This window comes from Aedes aegypti, chromosome 3 (assembly GCF_002204515.2).
Source record: "Aedes aegypti strain LVP_AGWG chromosome 3, AaegL5.0 Primary Assembly, whole genome shotgun sequence".
In the NCBI taxonomy this organism is placed as follows: Eukaryota; Metazoa; Arthropoda; class Insecta; order Diptera; family Culicidae; genus Aedes; species Aedes aegypti.
The window spans coordinates 173,017,814-173,034,210 of record NC_035109.1 but is presented as its reverse complement, the minus strand read 5'-3'; the positions used below and the strand labels follow the sequence as shown (position 1 = coordinate 173,034,210).

Sequence of the window (16,397 nt, the reverse complement as noted above, 5' to 3'; positions counted from 1 at the left end):
GGAGGGGATACGTCCCCCGACAATATAGTAGAGAGAATGTGTGCGGATGCCGAGTGCTGGAATACAGTGTCCTACGGCTGTCACTCACATTATGTTAGAATGGGCGCGCCGACCACAAGTTGGCTGCAGATGATTCCCACTACCCAGGCTGGTCCCTTGTAACATTGTTTAAGTCGGCTAGGAGAAGCAGTTTGCCTAGTTACTTCTGTTACATGTATTGTACTATATGCATTGGCCCCTCACCGAAGAAAATCCGTAAGGTGGTTTCGGGGAGATGAGGGTCTGAGGCCAAGGGTAATGTCGATGCACTCTGTACAATTCAGCGAGAATTGCTCATTTACATTGGGCTAGTTTTAGTAGGTTGTCGTTGGTGCAGTGATGCCACATACACAGATTTATCTGTAATTGCACAGATATTTTCCTGTACTTGCCTACAGATATCTATGATTACAGATCACAGATTTTTTAGATAAACTAGATTCTTAAGATTTTAACGAATTTAACGAGTTTAGGACACAGTTTTGGAAGATATAAAACAGAAATGCCATTATTCTGTTTAGTTTTTTTTTCTAAAAAATATAAGTTTCTTTAAACTTTTAGAAAATTTATGCATCTTTATCTTATTTTTAGTAGAATTATTTCAAATTTATAATGGTTGACATGCCAAATACAGCTAAAATACGTTTGCAAAGGTTCTTTTTTCTCAAACAATAAATTTTGGATTTTTGCAGAACACAGATTTTTACCAAGATTTTTAGAGGTTGACCTGTGTGTGTGTGTGTGTGTGTGTGTATGTACAATCCATCTCCCACTGACCGGCAGTGCTTTTATGGAAGAAAATGGTATGCATGTATTTTTGATACCCTTCGATATCTTTATATCTGCAGACAATTTTAGCCCGGGAGATGAAAGGTGATAGCTCTACTGAAATTCCAACGACCCATTTCAAGAATGGCAGTAAATACACACACATTCTGAGGTCATTTTCATATACAGTAAGCCCCGCATAAAAACACCCAGACATCAAATGGATATATGAAATGTTTTTACACTTCCCGAATCGAAAATTAAATTTTCGACCCTGGCACGTATTTAGTTTCAAATGATAATAGGTGAGTAAATAATAATAATGAACGATTTTACCTGGATGTAATGCTCTTTTTTTTCCGTCGCCACACTGAGCTTACCGCCAAATACTATACACTTTTTCACTGCACTGCGCGCATAACATGATCGCTTCACCCGCCCCCGCAGGAGCAAGCGTCACGGTCAAAGGATCACACACTACTAAATTATCTCACGGATCACGCCACTTTTCTTCCCCCACTGCACTGCGCGCGTAACAAGATTGATCCTGTCTGACCGCTTCACCCGCCCCCGCAGGAGCAAGCGTCACGGTCAAAGGATCACACACTACTAAATTATCTCGCGGATCACGCCACTTTTCTTCCCCCACTGAACTGCGCGCGTAACAAGATTAATCCTGTCTGACCGCTTCACCCGCCCCCGCAGGAGCAAGCGTCACGGTCAAAGGATCACACACTACTAAATTATCTCGCGGATCACGCCACTTTTCTTCCCCCACTGAACTGCGCGCGTAACAAGATTGATCCTGTCTGACCGCTTCACCCGCCCCCGCAGGAGCAAGCGTCACGGTCAAAGGATCACACACTACTAAATTATCTCGCGGATCACGCCACTTTTCTTCCCCCACTGAACTGCGCGCGTAACAAGATTGATCCTGTCTCACCGCTTCACCCGCCCCCGCAGGAGCAAGCGTCACGGTCAAAGGATCACACACTACTCAAGATTTTTAGAGGTTGACCTAAGATAAAAAAGATTTTTTCGGCCGAAAACACAGATGAGATTTGAAAAAAATGTAGCAACACTGCGTTGGTGCGGCATCCAAATACTCCCTGAGTTACCTTCTCAGGGGGTTTGTTTGCAGATTTCCCCTTTGTAAAAAAAAACAAAAAAACAAAAAAGCTACGACTACAAACTCTATTAGCCTCCGAAATGCAATTGTGTGTTTTTGGTTAGTACATATCAAAAGAAACATAAATATCTAAAAAAAATCTAAAAACTCAACACCCAAGTAACAATTTTAGTTTTACGAATTACTTCCAGGTTACTATAAATAAACGGCCATAAAACCACGGTCAAGGTACTGTTGCCTTCATCGCATCCCCCCAAACCTCTTGTAGATTAGTTGGCCCATTCTAAAAAAGGCTATGAAGTGTTTATTTATGTCACACAAATAAAGCAAAATAGCATTTATGGAAGCTGTTTTGAGGCCACCTGTTCTAGATGAATGTCGCTTCATCTCGAAAATGATTTTATCATAATGTTGATCTTGTCGGATTTGTTCCAACGTAAACAAAATAAAATAAGATTGAAAACACGGTCGTGATAGTTTATTTCGTAGTGCATTTTGTTTCAAGTGATTTATTTGGATATAGTGCTCGAATCTTTAGTGCCGAGTGAGATTTACTGTGAAATGTGATGAGAAAGAAGTAAATTTGCCTGTGCCCCCTCTGGAAGTGGCATATTTCTAGTTATTTAGCTTTTGCTAAAATAAACCGCCAGGTAAAGAATTCAACATTTCGTGGTTTGGTTGGACAGCAAATGTGCTTTAAATTATATTCAGTCAGTTAAATCATCACTCCATAGCATCTTATGAACGAATTCATGGAGATAATATGATTTGAAATAGTGAAAATGTGGCAACTGGAGTGAAATTAATATCGCGTAACCATAATTGATAGATTGCCATCGACAAATGCTGGTTTGTTATCATTAATACATAAATAAGGGCACACTGTTATGATTCGGCATTTGTGGACGTAAAATTGCCTTAATAAATGCTTTTTGAAGATGATTCAGCTTTTTTTCGCTTTTTATGGTAACTAAGCAGCATTTAACAAAGTTTGACAGTTCGGGCGTGCTGTTTTGAAGAATATACGCAAAAAAAATGAAAACGCATATAAATTTTGCTTTTCCCATTAGAAAAAAAGTGTTCCTTAGTAATAATGCAATATTAAAGACGTTATATTGGAGTGGTATGTTTTAAACTTGCAATGCAAATAGTGTTTTCGCATCTTATGAGCCCCAATATTGATTTGGGAGGAATAAATGAGGTAAGTCATGAGAAACCAAGTGGAAGACATGCAGCTTAAAACAGCTTTTATGACAACAAGGTGTATTATATTAGTCTTTTATCATAGCCGTAACAAAATAGAGTCGTTCAGCCACGGCAAGCAGTTGAAATAAGGTATTGTATGCTGCAATAAAGCAGGTTTTGTAGCCACAAAATTTTGACTTTATGTTTTGGCTCTAAAAGGTTTTGAAAACAGCCAAGAGCCGAATTACAAAATATCATCTTTTGGCAACGTTAAATGTCGCCTCTAAGTATTATAGCAATCCCGTAACTGTCATAAAACATTATTAAATTCACACGAAAGCCAAGTTGCTGTGGAACTGTTACTTGGGCAGTATACTTATTTAAACCTGAATATTTGTGTAGCTCATATCTCATATTTTGGTTGAACAGTCCGAAAATAATTTTGACTGAAGTTTCATTGGCAATCCATTATGAGTCCCCATGTTACGGGCAGTTGGTTTAAATGCAGCATGGCATGTGAATTGAAATGATGAAATTTCATAACACTTTCCTTAGCTTTGTGGCATCAACCACGATACGGAAAAATACCTACTCACTTTTGAAATATTCTGGCTGTCTTGCCAACTTTTGTCATACCTAAGCCACAGACAAACAGACGTAACACTTGGAAATTTCTTTAAAATCCATCGCCCAATTTACACCATCATCATTTGGTGAGCATGTTGCACGTAATACTATTTCGTGCAACAAGACCTGCAGATGGCGGTAGTGTGAAACGTCAATCATGAAGAAAAACTATACGTGTGCCTCTGGTTGTGAGATTTGTAACATAGCGTATTAGAAACGATCGTTGAATGAGTGGTCGATGGAAATTTCGTCAGTATTACGTCTGTTTGTCTGTGCCTAAGCTTTCGATCGTGGACGTGACTTTGCCAGACATATGTATGTATGTTAGAATTATAAGATGTAATATTTCGACAACCTATCAGAAACCAGCTCATTTGCCCTCTCCAACTTCTACCCCGTGGCTATAAAAATCTACTTAAGCCAATAGGTAAGTTAGGTCTGTTACTGCTAGGTTGGGCAACACGTGGGCTGCCAGGACAAAGACCTTGGCAAGCTTGGCTAAGCAACGGCCAGCCTTTTGAGGTTGAGTGCGTCAAGGACCTCTTTTCTTGGCTAGCGTGATGTGGAGTACCTCTCTGGTCTCAAGGTCGGCTGGAGTTCTCTAGAAGGCTAATCAGATCTCGGATATTGGGGTTGGGTGTAATTAATGTAATTTCTGGAGGGATGGCGGCACTGTTGACTGCGGAGCTTGTTTGGCGGAGCTGACAGAGTGGAAAAGCTGAACGGGGTGCTGGGAATGGACGCTCGTTGGCCTCGACTCCTAAGAACGACCTGTCCTGGGGGTTAGCGTCCTTCGAAACCGTGTCGTCGGCCAAGGAGTTCTGCATTCTCAGTCAATTGTTCTTGGAGCAGGCTTCGTTCTGCTACCAACCTGGGTTCAAGTGCCCTAGTGGGCTCTAAGGGACTCTTTCCGGAAGGAGTTTCCTGGATTGAACTCCACGGGTCCTAAATCCACAAATATAACCTGATTCGCTTCTTCGCTCCTCACTTCTCTACTGAAATTTGAAATTTCACGGAGACATATAAATAATAATAATAATAGAAAAAACAAAAACTTACAAACTAACAGGCTTATTGTTACTAACGGTAACAGTTCTTATATTAGAGCAGGCAAAGAAACGGTCCTTATGCTAGTCAATAAATAACGGTTGAGAATAAAGGAGTGAATAGTAACACGCGGTGTTTCAAAAGTGCGATCAGTAAGGCTTCCAAAACTCCGTTGCAACATGTATGACTCCGACAATCATGATATTAAAGCGCTGAAGATCGGATCCATGAGAGCGCAAGCGCCTTCTAGGCAGCCTAAGACAGTGCGAAGATCCACCTTCACCATAAAGCTTCCAGAAGCTTTGCATCGTTCCTTGTACTGTGGTGAGAATTTTGTTGGTGTATTTGTCATTCAGTCATTTTCTAATACCGGTTGTTTCACACAGTTGTTTATCTATTTCAGTAATATTATCAATACGAGATATTCCAAAAGGTTGTTCAAATATCATTGTATTTGTGATAATACAAATATGTTTTGAAATTAAATGAAGAAAACTGATAACAATTGAAATAAACTTTGTGCCATTGACCCAACTGAACAGTGAGTAATAATAAACCGAATAAGATGGATCAGCTTCCAGCGACATTTGTGCAAGGATTTCACGACGAGTCTAGTGTTCGAAAAATGAAATATGTTTCATTCGGTAATACTGGATTGATGGTTTCTAAAATATCTTTGGGAACCGGAACTCTTAGTAAATTCTATGGGTATGAATGAATCGTGTCAATTAAATATGACGTCATTTAGTGGCTCAAATCAATGTATTTTTCAGTGATCTAGTTGAAACGGAAGGGATCAAAGCCGTCCATTTAGCGTTGAAGAAAGGAATAAACTACATTGACACAGCCCCGTACTATGGCCAAGGACGATCGGAAGAAATACTCGGTAAAGCTTTGAAGGATGTGCCCCGTCGAGCGTATTATGTTGCTACGAAAGTCGGACGCTACGAAATGGAATATGATAAGATGTTTGACTTCAGTGCCAAGAAGACCCGTGCAAGTGTCGAGAATAGCCTTGCTTTGTTGGGAGTCGAGTCCATTGATGTTGTGCAGGTGGGTCATTTATTAGGGTTGAGCGGGTCAAATTTTCACTAAGGCCACAAATCAAAAAATAATTTAACCTTTGGGTTTGAAAATTGTCATCCAAAAAAACTCACTATTCCGGAGAGTTTTCAACAACTAAAAATAATCATCTGTATCATCCATCGATTATTGATTTGTAGTGTTTTGACTAGATTCACGATGTGGAGTTTGCTGCGGATTTGAGCGTAATCTGGAATGGAACACTGCCAGCTTTGGAAACGCTGAAGGCTGAAGGAAAACTAAAACATATCGGAGTATCAGCTTATCCCATGGATGTTCTGAAAAGAGTTATCTCCGGTGCTCCGGGACGATTTGACATTGTACTCTGCTACTGCCGCAACACTCTGATCGATGATTCACTGAAGGAATATTTGAAATTTTTCAAATCTAATAATTTGGCTGTAGTGTGTGCCTCCGGTCACGGCATGGGTTTGCTGACTAACGCAGGACCTCAACCGTGGCATCCAGCACATGATCAGACGAAGCAAGTCTGTCGAGAAGCTGCTGAGTACTGCAAACAACACGATGTCGAACTGGGGAAGCTCGCAATGTATCACTTTATTCAACTTGATGGACCTTCCACTTTTCTCAGTGGAATGCAGAGCGAAGCACTGGTTAATATCAATTTGGAAGCATTTTTTGATGGACTGACACCAAAGGAACTGGATGTTTTGGATTACCTGAGCAAATGGTATACTCAATACACATAGAATTGAAAACTTGTTTATAAGTTATATTTTTTCCCTTTTTTAGCATTTTTCCCAAGATAGTAGAGAAAAACTGGGAAGGAATTGAAGTAAAACAATACTGGAATGCGATGAAATTGATGCATAATTGAAACTAATCAAAAGTAATGGAAAACATTCTCAATTTTACAATTTTACTTTTAATGTGTAAATGGGATATATTATTTTTAGTTAGGAAAATAAAATAAAAATATATCATTATTGTTTGTCTTATCAACCCCAATTAATCAGGATAACATTTTCATCTTTTCTGACAAGTTCTAAAAAAAATCTTTTTTCAAATTCTGTGACGATTGTAATTATTGGCCAATTGCAAATAACCGTAGATATTCCGATGATCCTTTGGGTACCGTAATCCGGGATAACCATTATCGGCTCGATTCCTGAGGTCATTCTGTACCTCTGGACCAATTTAAAAAAAAATCCTGTTCACTGTTCTCAACCTGTACATGAGTGATTCCAAGCAACAGCACCAAAATTTGGTAAATTTTTTAATTCATTTTTTTCTATTGAGCTGAAACTTTGCACAGTTTTCCAGTTCCATCTAAATCGTCATTTTCCGATATCAAATCTTCAAGTTGAGTCACGACTAACTTTTCAAAAGGGTGTATGTGAAAATGGTTCAAAAATATTCAAAAAGCTGCACAGCAAAAACGGTTCGTTCGATTGTTAGACAACTAAAGAAACAAAGTTAGACAACTAAATAAAGATTCCAAAAAAAAATACACACAGTAAAAAATTTTTTTTTTTGCATTAAAAAACATAATTTTTGACACAAAAACTCAAATATCTCAAAACCCTATCGGAATACCAACGTAATTTTTTGAGGGAAAACGGTCCATTATATTAGCTATCTACCATAAAAATTTGGTGATGGTAAACCAATAAACAAAAAAGTTATGACATTTCAAACATGTCACAATTTTCACATTTAGTAGAAAAAAAAAATTTTTTTTCGGTGTAAATTATTACGGGAACCGCAGTTTTTTGCTGATTTTATTGTTAAGGGCCTTGCGTGAATTAAACAAGTCGTTTTCATGTATTCATTAGTATTATGTATATTATATGTATAAATATTATGTATATGTATAAATATTATATGTATATGTATATATGTATAAATTAAAATGAATTAACAGATTACACGAAAATAATTTTTTTTTTACCAGGAATTTTTTTTTTTTAAAGTATGATCGATGAGTTTCTAAATGTTATATATAAACTTTAAAAGTTTTGGATTTGGGTATGCGTTATGAGATCATGAAAACATTTTATTAATACTTATTTGTTTATTTATTGTTATTCAATTTTTTTACAATATTGAACACTTTTGCATCATTATCAGTACAGTTCGAGTATAGTTTTGCTTTAATTTTATTTTCTGACAATGGAATGAAACAGTGAAATTTTTGGGTTCCTTGGATCGTTTTTGCGTTATTATATTGCTCGCTGAGCTCTGATGCCGTTAATTCGTACTCTTCAGTAGTAGTAAAACAAAATGATAATTTTGTGAAATCTTCTTCTTTTCTGCGATTCGCCCAATCAAATAGTTCTTTTGCAGTTTTAATTGGATGCTCACGTTCTTTGGCTAAACTTGCTCTTGTGGCCATGCGCTTTATGGTTCCTCCAATAGCATCACAAGGACCTTTGCCATGTGACGTAGCAAAGAAATGCCATTCTGCATCAATTCCGTACTTTGATTTAAATTGACATAGGCTCGAAAAATTCTTACGGTTTTTGTACTGCGATGCTGCTCCATCAGACATGAAATATATCTTTCTGATTTCTTTATCCTTATCAACGCGTAAAAAGTTAATCATTTTGGCAATGAACAAATTTACAGATACTGAGTCGTGTCTTAAATCTTCGGAAACTACAATAAAACTAAAATGTTCAATTTGCGTACTTCCATTGAAATAAATAACGAATGGATGAATTGTTGCTTGTTGTACGTTCCAGTGATGGGACTGCACTTCATCTTGCAATACAAAGCTATAGTTTTCAGAAAAATCACAAATGACTAAAAATTCACCATCTTGTAATGTATTTTTCGTATTTTTTAAAAAGCGGGATTGATCTGCTTTAATAAAGTCGTGAGGAATTAAACTTTCTAATTTCAAGCAAAAAAATGACACAAACTCATCTACAGGTTTTACAATAGTTTCTAGGTCACACCTATCCGTGGTCACCCATTGCTCAAATGATAACTGATCAATATAATTTTCTTCAAACTCAGCGAATAAAGTATTTTCCAATGATGAAGAATCTGGACAATCCGAACAAGATCGTAGATAGCAATTTGATGTTGTATTTTCACACAAAAGACTACCAGTTAACATTTTAATATCCTTTGATAAATTGATTCTTTTCAAACTATGTAAGATTAGGTTAATATTTTCGTGTGTTGTGCACACACAAACATTAAGTGTTCCTGAATTGAATAGAAGCTTGCATTGCCTTGGACGAAGGCTTGCAAATGAGGAAAAACCTACCTTAATATTTTCGTTAATTTCCTTGAAGCGTGTATACGCTTCTTTCAAAGTAGTCATCATTAATCGTTTTTGGATTGCTTGACGCTTTCCATCTTTTTTTACAGATACATAATCTTTTTGGCCAGGCATAGCTCTACTTACTTCATCGTCTTCAAAATATTGAATTATTTTTTCTTTTGTCTCATCTGTTAATGAAGTACCGTAATCCGGGGTAACATTGATCAGCGAGGTAACATTATCGGGATGACTCATCTTGTTAAACGTTCAAATAAACATTTATTGATGAAACATTTTCGAACCATGAATGGTGCCTCTCTTTCGTATATTCATAAGCTAATGATAATTAAGGTTTTTTTTTTCCAAAATTGCGTTTAGTTCATGCGCAAATTTGTCAACTTTTTGAAACAATGATTTCTATCATTTTCACTGACACTACCGAAAATTCATGTCTCACATGAGTTCTGCAGACGATGTGATCAAGGAAAATGCGGGTGTTACTAAAAATGGCATCGCCGAAAACGAATCCGTTGTCAAATCTTTCATAAGTTTATTCAATTAGGCAACATTAACTAATTACTATTACGGATGTAGAATTTCCTGAGGAAATTGCCTACTTTTAGGCGTATTACGCGGTTCAAGGTGTTTTTAATTTTGAAATAACTCAAAAAGTAAATGACTTGTAAGAGTTTGGTCTTCATATTCGGCTTCAGGGGCCCTGATTTTAGTAAGTAACAACATATCCAATATTAGCGAACGTTGTTTACTTGGGTGATCAATGTTACCCCATATCAGCTGAATCAAAAAATCACTTAAAACATTTATTTAAACATAATTAAATCTTTCGAAAAACAAAATAAAGTACATAGCTAGGAGCGGTGGGTGGCAGTACTTGTTTTAAAAATATGAAACTTGTAACATTTGTATTGTGAAATGAAAAATTTAAGAAAAACTAAAAAAAATGATCAATGTTACCCCGGATTACGGTACTCGACCTAGCATTTTTGGTTGCAAGACAGTTATTTTTGAATTGTTTTGCCTCTTTTGCTGTATTTCTATTGGTTTTGAACTCATCAATGGCGTCTTGAATAGACCACGAGCTTGGCAGCATCGACAAAATCAATAATTTTTCTTTCCTTGTCGTGGCTAGATTCGAGAACCTTTCCTTCATATTCATAATTACCTCATCGTAGTCTATATTTTCCACATCCTCAGGTCCTAATTTGAAGAGGTTTCTTCGTACAGCTTCGTTGATTTCACGGTATTTTTTCTCGGGATAATTGACGTAACCCATCTTCGTCCATTTAATCGGAGTCACTTTTATTCCAGCTATCCCTTCGTTGAAGCGTTCGATGTTGACCTTCTGGATGCACTCATCTTCTGATTGATTTGTTGAAACAGATGTCGCTGTACCATGGAAAGACTATCTGCACTTGGTACTTCTGGTAACTCCTCAGTTGTTGTCGGTGCATCTAGTAATTCCTCAGTTGTTGTTGTTTTCGAACTTCCTGAAACCTGATCCACCGATGATGTACAGATTGCCCGTTTGTCAACGTTTAAACGGCAGGACGTACAAATGCGTAAATTTGTATTCAATGTAGACATTGGAGCATAACCAGCCGCTTTCAGTTTATCTATGGTGCTTTCGGTGAGATTTCGTAGCTCTTTCGAACACTTTTTTTCTGCAAACGGCCTGCAACAGTTGAGAAAGCGACTACTCTTGTTGCTCGTAAGATTTTAATAAACAAAATCACTTTTAAGTTTTTACTGACTAGTTTGGTGTCGTTTGCTTGACTGAAGAAAAATTTTACAATTATATCTTTTATAACCATAGTGGTATTATATTTTTAGCTTTTTCGTGAGTATGTTCATGGTATGTACTTATCATGTTTTTGATGTTGTTGAAGTTACTCGCTTTCTCCCAAATATGATTAACAAAGTCTATTCTCTACCAAGGCGGGTCTATACCCAGGTGTAATCAGATTTTAACTTTGTGGAGAAAACCAGCGCCGAGAAAACCGACCTGCTTTACGTATACTAGATCACCTGGTTATAGACCCGCCTTGTTCTCTACGAGGTAAACTTTTTGCAGGTAAACTAGTCGTATACCTGTATAGAAAACTTTTTTTGTAGCTTTTGTCTTCAATATTAGCTTTCTTATAGGTTTCTTTTATCAAATGGTTTCAACACTATTGAGAGAATTTTTCTTCAGTTACGTACAATACAAAATATGACACTATCAAGACTTTAGATCACAACACTGGATCGCGTCTAACTTTCTAATAGATGCTATAATAGTTATGAATAATTAAATAAAATATCATGAAAACAACTTGTTAACCTCATGTGGTACCCTTAACAAAAAATTCAGCAACAAACTGTGGTCCTAAAATATATTAACAATGAAAAGAAAAAATTTCACTAAGTGTCAAATTTGTGAAATATTTGAAATGTCATAACTTGTCATAAATGTCACCAAATTTTTATGGTAGATAGCTAATATAATGGACCGTTTTCCCTCAAAAAATTACGTTGGTATTCCGATAGGGTTTTGAGATATTTGAGTTTTGTGACAAAAATGATGTTTTTTAATGCAAAAAATTTTTTTTTTAACGGTGTGTATTTTTTTTGGAATCTTTATTTAGTTGTCTAACTTTGTTTCTTTAGTTGTCTAACAATCGAACGAACCGTTTTTGCTGTGCAGCTTTTTGAATATTTTTGAACCATTTTCACATACACCCTTTTGAAAAGTTAGTCGTGACTCAACTTGAAGATTTGATATCGGAAAATGACGATTTAGATGGAACTGAAAAACTGTGCAAAGTTTCAGATATTTTTGAAATGGTAGATCAGAATCGACTTGCATGCCTCCGTGGAATCCCTCACATAACTGTTACCGTAGTTATTATTAGAAATATTTACAACTGACTGACCGTTTCTACATGGCTTAAACCAGTAAGCTTAGTTTAATAGAATGAAATCTAGGAATTAAATTTCAATATACAATTGATGTTTCGTTCGATAAACGTGAAGCATTCAGTGCTGAATATTATTTATTAACAGCTTATTTTTCGACTTCCACTCTAAGCGACCAGCCCACCAAAGTCTGCCGTATTTATTTTGCTTAATGAAATTTACTTCTTTGTACATTTGGTACTTCTCTTGATGTTTACGTCTAGTTTTCCACCGAATTTTGCCCTCAGCACATTACGTAAAACATATTAAACATTCTCAGCCACAACAGGAGTATAACTACACGGGAAACATGATTATCATATGTCACAAGTGTTCGAAGATTAACAAAGTCTTTAACAATTTCAAACAAATCCCCAACAAATACTATTTATGTATCAACATCACTACACAGTTAAAAATAATGAATATTACACGTCATGTAAACATCATTTATGCGATGTAAACAGGATGTCATGTAAATTTTAGTCTGAAATCATGTTAGAATGTGTTATATGTCATGTAATCACACAGAATCCTGCTGGATTACATGACATATAATTGAAGTTTACATGACATATCATGTAAATATCCATGATATTCCACGCTCCAATTATGTGCATTATATGTCTCAGAAATTTACACGTTTCGTTCGAACTGTGTAGGACTTCCACACAGAAAGAAAAATCCATGTAAATTTCAGCGTAAAATCATGCACATAAAGGGAATGCCAGATTTGACGCAAATTTACATGACACATCGTGTAAAATTTTATAAACATCATGTAAATTTATGCGAATTATCGTTTAACTGGTTAGAGCCTATGCTAGATTACACGATGTATATCAGAAACTTACATGATGTTATTGTAATTTTACACGATATGATGTGTAAATTTGCGACATATCTGGCATTCCCTTCATGTGCATGATTTCACGCTTAAATTTAACGAAAATCTAGCTGTTGCAAGTAATATCAAAGACTAAAACATAATACTTAAAGCTAATTAAGCTGATCAATAAAATCAAGTGTAAGAATTGTAGACGAGGAGCCTATATTTTTTATTGTAAAATTACATGGAATGAAAAGAGATGAGTTTCAATATGTACTGTTCAATATTGCGTTCTGTCGCATATACTCCTTGATTTTGTAGACGATGACTTTATTGAAATCGCAGTAAAGGAAGTGCTGTAAAGCTGGGTTTCACTATGTTAAAGATGGACAACTAGGATAAGCTTGTAATGCCATTCACTCTACCCAAACGTATATGGTTGCATGTAGAGAAAGAAGCAGGTTCAGATATATTGGCGCTGAAGCAGTGCTTGATGGAGATGAAGATGAATTTGTTGAAGAATCTTATAACACTTGTGACGTATGATAATAATGTTTCCCGTTTAGTAAAAATACGTGTTCTGGCTACGAACATCTCATTTTACGGATTACGTAACGGTCTTAGGGACCCGCAACTTGCAAAGGGAAACGACATTTCTACATTGTTTCTTGATAAAGGCTTATCGGACTTCATAGATCCATTATTTTGTAAACAACTTCCCTGAACACCTCGCGATCCTTTATCGTACAACACTGAAAAGTGTATCGAAAACTAAATCAGTTTTCAATAATAATGCAAAGAGAGTAACGATGAATGCAAGCATGCCTAAATGAAAAGTTATTGTCAATTTGCCCTGCATAAAATGCTTATTCTTGGCTCTCTAAGCACATTTATTCGAGAACAGGAGTGAAAACTATTGAGCGAATAAAATAGGCAAACTACAGTGACCTGGTCATTTAGGACGAATGCTGGAAGAAAAAAATGCATTAGTCAGGTGGAGGTCAGCGGCCCCGTGGAAGACATCCGCGTATATTCATTCTGATATTGACGTAAGCGTACCAGAGCAACCAAATCATTCCAGATTTAAAACAAACGGTTGATATTAGTTTAATCATTAATACCTGAGAGAAACATTCCATTTTTTGGGTGTGCTAACGTAAGAACTTCCACTACGATCACATAAAAACGTGACGCGAGACGTTTTCTTTCTCTACCGTAAATTTTATTGTTCTATGTCGGGCATTGAGCATATCGAGTGTTTGCTGCAGGTAACGATCTGAAGGACAAGGTTCCTGCTGAGGAAAAATCAGGAATATATGAAATCCCGTGTCAAAATTGTCCTGCAGTGTATATCGGCCAAACCCGCCGTAAGTTCAAAGTTCGCCTGCGTGAACATAAAAATGCAGTGGACCATGAACGACCGAACGAATCCAGTATAGCAGCCCACACTATAGCTCAAAACCATAAAATCGATTGGCAACAGGCTAAGTTGCTAAAAAATGTCCGAAAAGCTTCACACCTCAACGCATGGGAGTCTATGTATATAGCTACCGCTGATCGCCCTCTCATGAATGAGGACGATCCCCCAATAACAACTTGACGAAACGGATGACCTAGCAATAAACTCCCCCCCCCCACTCGACGTATGCTGCAATCAGTATGAATATGTGTTTGTGAATCTGAATAATCAGTCGGACATCGTCCCGTAGATGGGCAACATCGAGCCCGAAACCGGTCGACATAAAAAGGTAATTTTTAATATCCTTTTTATTTGTAAGAACAATAAGTGTTGTGTTCCGTCTCACGTCGCGTTTTTATGTGATCGTACCTGAGAGAAACTCGCGAAGATGAAAAATATCAACGTCATATGCAGCCCAGATTCCGCTGTCACGAAACGTCAAATGCAGCCCGTCGTTTTCATGGCTGAAAAAGTTAAAAGTATTGTATTCAAAATTAACTTTCAGTAAAAACGTCAGTAAGTAAAGCAGTTTTTTCCGAAGATGCTGATAAATCTAATCACGAGACTAGTTATTTATAATGTCTGCTACGTTTGCTGGCATGAAATTTCACTCAAAATGCCGTTAATGCTTTGATGTGATGCAAACGCAATAGTATTTTGCTGAGATGGTCATGTGAGAGCTTGAGTCTCGTCTCAGGTTAATACTACATTCGAATATTACATCTACCACAGCAGCCCAACCGAACGACGCGCCCCATACGCGTAGCATCTCGAGGTAGCGTTGCCGGAAAAGGGCGAGCTTGACGAAACCCCTCTTGAGGACTACTGGAGCAACATAAAAGCAGCCATCAACAACGCAGCCGAGCGCATCGTCGGGTACGTGGAAAGGAGGACATACATATAACGATTGGTTCGACGAAGAATGAAGGCAGGTTTTGGAGGAGAAGGACGCAGCGCGGGCTGCAATGCTGCAGCAAGGAACGCGACAAAACGTGGAGCGATGTCAAAGGAAACGAAAGCAACAAACCCGCTTATTCCGGGACAAAAAGCGCCGCCTGGAAGAAGCGGAATGTGAAGAAATGGAACAGCTACATCGTTCACAGGAAACGCGAAAATTCTACTAGAAGCTTAACGCATCCCGAGAAGGCTTCGTGACGCGAGCCGAAATATGTAGGTATTAGGACCGGAACGTCTTGACGGACGGACAGGAGGTGGTTGAAAGGTGGAAGCATCACTACGATGAACACCTGAATGGCACGGAGAACACAGGCGTATATGTTCACGACAGCGGAAGAAGTGACTACGTCAGCATGGTGGATGAAGGAAACCAACCTGCCACATATTGAGGGAAGTTAAGGATGGTATCAACCAGCTCAAGAATGGTATTGGAGATGAACTCATCAAAATAGGCCAAGAGAGGTTGGCCGCCTGTCTGCAACCGGCTGATTGTCAGAATCTGGGAATCGGAACAGCTTCCGGAGGAGTGGAAGCAAGGGGTCATATGCCCCATCTACAAGAAGGGCGACAAACTGGAATGTGAAACTATCGTGCGATCACTATGCTGAATGCCGCCTACAAAGTGCTATCCTAGATTATCTTCCGTCGTCTTTCACCAATAGCAAATGAGTTTGTGGGAAGTTATTAGGCTGGTTTCATCAACGGCCGCTCGACGACGGATCAAATGTTCACTGTACAGTAAATCCTTAAAAAATGCCGTGAATACCAAGTCCCAACGCATTACCTGTTCATCGATTTTAAAGCGGCTCATAATAGCATCGATCGTGAAGAGCTATGGAAAATCATGGACGAGTACAGTTTTCCCGGGAAGCTCACAATATTAATAAGAGCAACGATGGACAGTGTGCAGAATAACGTTTTGGATTACCTGAGCAAATGGTATACACAATACATATGTATTTAAAAACATTCTTTGTACTTATCTTTTTTTTTCCTTTTCAGCATTTTTCCCAAGATAGTAGAGAAAAACTGGGAAGGAATTGAAGTAAAACAATACTGGAAAGCGATGAAATCAATGAATAAT

General features: G+C 37.6%; 1 protein-coding gene and 1 long non-coding RNA gene across 2 annotated transcripts; both read left to right on the top strand.

The window, feature by feature from the left end:
- Nucleotides 1-5,139: 5,139 nt before the first annotated feature.
- LOC5570890 (L-galactose dehydrogenase) lies at nt 5,140-6,718 on the top strand. The gene is made up of 4 exons (XM_001659351.2): nt 5,140-5,503; nt 5,569-5,848; nt 6,031-6,569; nt 6,632-6,718. The coding sequence occupies exons 1-4, from the start codon at nt 5,361-5,363 to the stop codon at nt 6,714-6,716; spliced, it is 1,047 nt and encodes a 348-aa protein (XP_001659401.2). The 5' UTR covers nt 5,140-5,360; the 3' UTR covers nt 6,717-6,718.
- Nucleotides 6,719-16,160: 9,442 nt separating this feature from the next.
- LOC110677996 lies at nt 16,161-16,397 on the top strand. The gene is made up of 2 exons (XR_002501371.1): nt 16,161-16,252; nt 16,316-16,397. It is a non-coding gene; the product is annotated as an uncharacterized LOC110677996 (long non-coding RNA).